This window comes from Camellia sinensis, chromosome 3 (genome assembly GCF_055761805.1).
Source record: "Camellia sinensis isolate YWXY chromosome 3, ASM5576180v1, whole genome shotgun sequence".
Taxonomy (NCBI): domain Eukaryota; kingdom Viridiplantae; phylum Streptophyta; class Magnoliopsida; order Ericales; family Theaceae; genus Camellia; species Camellia sinensis.
The window spans coordinates 144,473,985-144,481,950 of NC_138963.1; the positions used below are offsets into that span (position 1 = coordinate 144,473,985).

Sequence of the window (7,966 nt, forward strand, 5' to 3'; positions counted from 1 at the left end):
TCTAAGATCCGGTGATGCAGTCCATTTCTGGTAATAGTTTTTCACTAAAATGCATTTTCTATAAAAATTGCCAAATTTGGACTTTCATCTATGTTTCACATTGCACTCGTGAGACTAGATTAAAGAAATCAAGGGTCTGAACTGGTTAACGCGCATGGGTGCCCCTTGGGCATATTATAGTTTCTGGCGATTCCATTGGGGATTTTATGAAATCTTGACTCAAACTCCATGAAATGAGTTTTATTTTCAATTATATGTTCATTGCATTGCATGCATTGGTGTACTTAAAGTCTTTGTGTTGCCTAGATATTGGTGGGAGCACAGACAAGCTTTTTGTGACACTATATCATCTACACTATATCATCTTCGCGTTACTTTTGAGACCTTGTGTTAATACTTTTTAAGATCTATAAAAAAAAAAGGTAGCTTTGCTATCTAAGGTTATCGAACTTTGAAGAGAGGCTATATTGACTCTTTCGACTTCCTGGGATCTTAATTGGTTATTAACTAAAGGGCTCTTTAGTGACGTCACATTGACTTAAACTCCTAGGGTAGAACCAACCTTGTACATATAGTGAGCTATAGCACCTTCCCAACTTACAGTAGGATACTCTTCCATTTCTATGATGTATGATACCACTTGTTTGAATAGTGAAACTCTAGATTATTTCAAAGTTAGGATAAGGTAACCCTACCTCCTATAGTAGTGTTTGTTCTCTTTCCTGCTATGTCCTATGTATGGAAATTTGGAAATTTGTATAGAGGTTTTCAAATTCAGATCAGTGGTTCAAGCGTTTCAGTTTGTGAGGTTGAGTTCAGTTGTTTAGTGGGGCATACAATGATCAGTTGTACGAATTGAGCTGAATTATTGCCAGAATTCTAGTTGGGGGTTTTATTTTTGGTTTTATTTTTGCCAAGTTGTTATAGCACCATAGCTTTAGAAAGTCTGATATCTCACAAAGTCTACCAGTGTAAATCCATAGAACTTGTGGGATATAAGACTGTTTCTGTGAATGGGGAATAACCACTTATTAATTGCACGAGCTTTATTTTGGACACAATAGATGGCTTGCACTTAAAATGACAATTCGAGAAAGGTTTAATTTCAAGTTTTGAATCGGATATTGAGTCCAAGTCTGATTCCATCGAGTCTATGGAGTTGGAGTTAGAGTTAGACTCAAGTTAGTCTAGCCAGTTAGAGTTTGTTGATTTCGAGAGTGCTAACCTAGACATCTCTGTCCTATCTTGGTTTTCTTTGTCGTTTTGTTTTTAGTATGTTGTCATCACTGAGTCGGAGTTTCTTTTGAGTAAAAGTGTTGTAGATTCTGCCTACTTCTTTGTGCTTTTAGTTCATTGCATTTACCAAAAATTTTCAAATTTTTTTCTAGAACTCTAATGAAAATGAAGAGGAAAAATTTCCTCGAGATTTGAAATTTGATCGATTGGGAGAAACAGAGGCATGTTAAGCCCTTGATGGATGAGATTATTTCAGTTAATGTGGGTACTGAGAATGATCCTCGCTTGGTCTAGATTGGTTCCATGTTGTCTTAAAAAAAAAACAAGAGCGATTAGTCGCTTTATTAAAAGATTTCAAAAAATATTTTTGCGTGGTACTACGAACACATGCCTGGAATTGATCATGAGATTGTACAACATAGAATCCCTCTCAACCTGAGGCCTGAACCCCCCAGCTTTCAAACTTGGTTCTGAGTGTCTAATAATCAACCAGAGTATAAGGCGTGCATAGCCGAACTGGAAACAACCTTAAGGTTGGATATGATCAGAGATTCAAATTGTATTGTTTCTCAAGCTAATGGAGACTGGAAAGAAATTCAAATCTCAGAATCTGAGAGAAGAAGATTTAATGCTAAAGGACAATCAAGTTTCTATCCACAACCCTAGGAGCAAATTCACACCTAATTAGACGTGTTTCTACATCACCAAGTCTATCTGGTCAGGAGAAACAGTCGTTTCCATGGATTTAGATGGCTTAGAGTTCTCACAACCAATCAACATGGACAAGCTAACAAAGTACTATCCTTGAGAGGCTCGTTGGGCCAAAAACCTGGAAGGGCGACCTAGGCAGAAGTTAGAGCATGAAAAAAACAAACACGAAAAAGAAAAAAATAAAAATGAAAAAAGAAAAATTGAAAAAATTAAGAGAAGCTTGCAAGGTCGAAAACCCGAAAGAGTGATTTTGAAAAAAGTTAGAGCACAAAAGGAGAGTGTTAGTGAGCCTTACCTCGTGAACTACATAAAGCCTAATTCTTAATTTTGGGTTACGTAGGCAGCGTCATCATGAAGTTCGGCCCCAATCATTTTCAATTCACTCATCCCGTCCATGTTTGATTGATATTATTTTACTTTACTCAACTGTCTTGTCCATGTTCAATTGGGTTATCTTTATTCGGTTTGATTGTCCCATCTGTTCTCTACGGCAGATTCCGCTGCAAGACAAATCAAGCTTAGGTTATCTGATTTTGAGTTTGTGCATCTCATGGGTTGATTCCATGTTGGTCGAGTAGTGGCCATTTGCGAAAACAAATTTTGAGGGTTTTTAGTGAAGTTGACAAATTGTCTCGGAAATTATTTCATTTTTTCAAAAATTAGACCATTCATTGGACCCAAAAAAGGAAAATTTTCAGTATTCAAGCGTGACTTAAATGATTTCAAAACAAAGAGTGGAACAAGCATGCTAATCTAACTCTCATGTTAATCAAAATCTTTTTAGTAGAAAACCAAAAGAAAAAAGTCAAAGCGATGAACTAGGGGCGCATTCAAGTCAGTTTCTCTGTCTTTTCCCTACACTCTCGAGTCCTCGTTACCAATGTCACATTAACTTGTACTTTTTCTTTAAGTCTAGCACTCGTCGAAAAATGCACAGTAGTTGTCTCTGGCGATGATGTCTTTCAGTTAGGCGGTCGATCAGGCAATCAACCGGTGTTGTTTTGTTTTGTGTCCATTTTATTCTAGCAAGCGTAAAGGGGTGTGTGTAGGATGATTTTTTCTTTGTTTTCCTTTCATTGAGTTATATTTTGCGTTTTGGTCAGTTATAGACTCAACATTCAGTTCAGAACTCATTGAATAGCAACCATTTTCAATTTCAAAATTCAAAACAAAATGGTTTTCATGCTCAAGTGTTGTGCCATTCATGCTATTTGGGTTTGCAAAACTAACCTCTTTTTATTATGTCAGGGATCAAACACCAATCAAAGTGATACAAAAGAGAGTTGAAGCTATAAGTGCTCACTCCCAAGCAAAAATACACGGGAAAAAAAAAAAAAAATAGTGAAAACAAAAGAAAGATGGAGGAATTTTCTTGAATCACTGGTTGCCAGCCTGACGATTGCAAACCAACGTTTTCCTTAAATTCATTTTACATGTAAATTCACAATACATAAATTTGAAACATATAATAATTTTTGGGACAATTATAAAAAATAAGAAAACCTCCCAAAGTTTGACCCTTGTAACAAAATAAATTTGAATTTTTAATTTTGTCAATTTAAATCTTAATGTTTTGATTATTTTATTTTTAATTTAAACCATTTGTCTTTGTTTTTGTTAAGTAAAATTGACGAAAAAAATAATATTTTAATCATTAAGCTCAATAAACTTATACATAAAATATCTAAAATACTCTTCTCAATATACCTATTTTTTTGTTGCAGGATTCACAATAAATAAATAAACAACCATGTAAAAAACAATCAATTCATTTTGGATTATCAAATGAAAAAGAAAAAAAAAAAAATTCATGTCTATTTTTTTTAAAATGATAGTAAATGTTTTGTGGAAAATTGAGTGCCATATGCATGCGATTTTATTATGTAATTTTATAGTTTTGAGTTATATATTTTTGTGAGATAGCTTATGTAATTTCGTAAAAACTTTTGTAATTTTTTAATTTTTAAAATTTTTATAACTAAACATACACGAATTTCTCTTTAACTTACACATTTTTATAAAAACTTGATTTTATAAATTGGTTGCACAATAAGTGATCTAATAATAACAAGTGACTTACACTTCCCATGTTTTGTATACTATATAATTAGTAGTTCTATATTATCACAAAAATGTCCAACCGGAATTTCTTCAAATATATCCTGAATTCATTTGAGATGTTTGTAAAACATTACAAAGCTAGAAAAAGTGTTCCATCTCAAAAACAGCATAACCACAAAAGCTAAATAACCATCAAGAAGTGTCGTGGCCTAACTAGAGGACACGACGAATTACAACAAATCTAACACTTGACAACTGAAGATAAAGAAAAAGGAAACAATGAAACAAGACCACCGACCAAAATTTTCCCGATATATTCCAACTCAACTTCATTCTCTCCTGAGACAACTCCTAAAATTAGTTAAAGGCATACTTATGCTGCTCACCGATCCACCAATTCTGTATTAGAAGTTACTCATGCCATCTGACTTGTAATTAGCAGCACTTACATCGAGCACCTGCAGATTAAAAAATTACCAATTCATCGTTCACTAGTAAAAAAACGCATCCTTTGTACATATCACTAGTTATAACACTAAAACATAACTACCATTTATATAGCAGTAACATTTCTCAGATATACGACAGAGACTCAAAAAACTGTTACTTGCAGGGAATGTATATCATATTGTTCAACATATCCAGAAATTCTTGCAAAAGTAATATGTTCTTTCTAGTAACATGAGATCCTAATGTTCCCTTTAGTGTGTCCTAACCACCACCTCACTCTCACCCAACCTTCCCCCGCCGCCCCCACCCTCAGTCAACCAAACCTCAGCCTCCCCCACCACCAAATCAACCATTAACCAAGACCATGTTCACCATTGCAACCAACCGAATCAACCATCCTCCAAATATCCACAAGTTTACCACCCCAAAAAAAAAAAAAAAAAAAAAAAATTCAACGGACAAATCATAAGAGAAGGATTCCGCACACAAGCAAGAGACCATCAAGAAAGAACCACACCGAGCAATTAACACATCACCATCAACCATCAAGCCCGGCCCTCTTTCCTCCCTCTACTTTTTATTTTTCCCACATCACAACATCTTATTACTTTAGGGATGGGGATCGGGTTGAGGTCTGGGTTTACTGGAGTTCAATTTGGGTTATTAAGGTTTAAATTGGTATTGTGATTTTTTTTTATGTTGACAGTCATCAAAATCCGGAAGTTGACTTAATGAAACCTCAAAGCGAAATGTAATTTTCAGAATGTGAGGAAGTCAGTTGTAAATTTTATAAACCTCAGAGGTATTTGTAATTTATCCTTCTAAGAAAAAAAAAAAAAAAAATCTTGAACAGATGAACATTTCTACCTACCTCAATTTCCTGCTTGATACTTTTTAAACAATGACAATCAGCATGGGTAATATGACAATCAAGACAAACAATGACAATCAAACAAACAAGAAAAACAGAGAAAATAGTATCTCAAGATTGCACATTCTTTTGGGCATTTCGGATTTTCAGCATTTAAAGAATACAAACATTATGTTCTTTTATCCTCAGAAAACAACAGTAGATGAAGATGTATTCACAAAAGCATAAATCCACCAAAGAAGGGGAGGGGGGGAAGAAGAAAAAAAGGCATATCATGACAACCACAAACAAGTTCTTGCAAGAGATTTCCTTCTATAGGACCTCTGCCTCAACCATGGGTAATGTTCGGTGCTTCTTTTTACTCTTAGATTTGGAGGGGATTTTTCCATATGCCATAAGCCTCGATGTTGATAGTTTAAGTTCAGCTTGACGATGCCTTCTCTTGCTTCGCCTAGATAGATTGCTCATATCACCATTTGATTCCTTCACTTGTGCTTTCTCCTTTTCCTTGTAAACTGCCACTGTAGTTGATTTCTTATCATCAATTTTCAAGTTCTTACCAATTTTCTTGTCATTCAATATCTTGCCTTGAAGAAGCAGCTTATTCCTCTGTTTTTGGTTCAACACCTGATTTCTGGGCACCTTCCATTCCTTCTCCCTATAAGGAGCAAGTTTCTTCAAGGAAACATATTGGTTCAACTCCTCATCCAGCATTAAAATCTCCTCAGTAGTTAGTCCATATCGTTTAGCACCAACATCTCTGTACTTAAACCTTGTCTTCAAGTCCCCTACCGTATCCTCGTAGTCCAATTTATAGTACTCCTCCAATTCTTTATCAAGGATTTCCTTCTCCAGCTTAGACATTTTTGGCTTTTTTTTTCCTCTTATCCTCTTCAGGCACTTCTTTTTCTGTCTGTTCATGGTGACCTTCATTTTCTGCCCTGCGCTTTAAGTTTCGTTCCCTTGCAGCTAAGAACCCATCACCAGAAACAGACGTATCATCCCAACCTTTTGGAAGTCCAAGCAACTCATCTTCTTTATCAAAATCTGGTTTTTCGAACTCATCACCATCTTCATCCCTATCACTCCCAAACTTAGGGTCTGCATAATCCGCATCATAGTAATCATCATTAAATGCTTCTTTCATTTTTCAATCATGCTCCTCGGGATCAAATTCCTCTTCCAGATCATCCTCATCCTATAGGCAAACCCAATTTTCATCAATCCCTGCAGTATCCCTTATCTTCCTAAGGTTCTCCTTCATTTCTTTCTTCTTCAAATGCTTCAACTCCTCCTTCCTCTCGAATTCAACTTGTGTCATCCTCTCCTCCTTGCTCTTTCTCTACAACTTCCGAGCATTAGTTTTCTTCCTCATTGATCCCTCTACAAACCGTGAATGACCCAACACCCTATCCCCTGCATTCTTCTCAAACCTAAAATTATACTCCCTTTCATAATCCTCTTGCTTCTCAATCTCCTCCTCATCCTCTGAAAAATCTGAAACCACATCATCCAATGCCTTCTTGCCTTTACCCTCGTCAACCCACATCTTGTTCCTAAAATACTTCTTCAAAAACATTTATTCTCATTCAAATGGTCATCTTTGCCAAAATACTCATCCAATTTCTTCTGAACCTCACCAGCATCACTATCATCCACATCTCCCATACTTCTACTCTCTTTCAACCTCAACAATTCTCTATCATCATCACCATCCAAAGCCTCCTCAGCCACCTCCAAGAAAGCCCTCCTGAACTCCTCTTGCTTCTCCAAATAGCTCTTCACTCTCAACTTGTCTACCTTCTCTTCAAATTTTGGCCCCTCCTCAATCAAGTGCCTCGCTGCGACATCCTTCAAATACATTGGCTTCCCCTTCTTATCTTGTTGTCCTTCCTCTCGTTTCCCTTGCTCTTCTTCTTCTTCTTCTTCTTCTTCGGACTCGAATAGCTTAATGTAGCTCGACTTTTCGCGCTCCCTTTCGGAAGAATGAATAAGCCCTACAGTTCAGACTCTACTTGTGGTTCTGAATCTGATTTCACAAGTGCAATGTGAAATAGTGAAAACACAAAAAAGAGTCCAAATTCGGCAATTCTTTTGAAAAATCGATTTAAATCAAATATGCCAAAAATGGATTGTTTTGCTAGATTACAGAGTCGCTACCTAAATATTTTATTTTGAGAAATTTGGAAAACCCGTAACTCGTGCCAAAGGCCATTAGTCCATCATCACCAAAGTGTCTTGGCTCGGGAACTTAAGTACAAGAGGGGAAGGCCATGAATTGAACACCCCACTGGCTCGATCAAAGATCGGCCTCTACTAATCATGATGTGATTCTTATTTACATTATATGCCATTATTCCGATTTATTTAATAAATCCTCAAAATTTATTATGTGAAGCATACAAGTATAGACTATTTTGCTCAAATTGGAACAATTCAATTTCATGTTTGTTTTTCAAAAAGGGTTTGAATTTGCCACTTGACAAAGTGGGCTTAAAGTTTATGAATTTGCCAATACAAAGTGGGCTTAAAACGTATAATCGTTGAATCATTCCAATTCAAGCAATAAGTCTTCATCCACAGGCATTCAAATAGTTTATCACTTAAGCAATTAGCCTCATGGGAGGATACTATACA

The 7,966-nt window shown here is 35.9% G+C and overlaps 1 protein-coding gene across 1 annotated transcript; it reads right to left on the minus strand.

Moving 5' to 3' along the window:
- Nucleotides 1–5,641: 5,641 nt before the first annotated feature.
- LOC145821889 (uncharacterized) lies at nt 5,642–6,476 on the minus strand. The gene is made up of 2 exons (XM_082918466.1): nt 6,257–6,476; nt 5,642–6,159 (listed from the first exon to the last, which is right to left on the minus strand). Exons 1-2 carry the CDS (start codon nt 6,474–6,476, stop codon nt 5,642–5,644), a joined length of 738 nt encoding a protein of 245 aa, XP_082774592.1.
- Nucleotides 6,477–7,966: the final 1,490 nt, after the last annotated feature.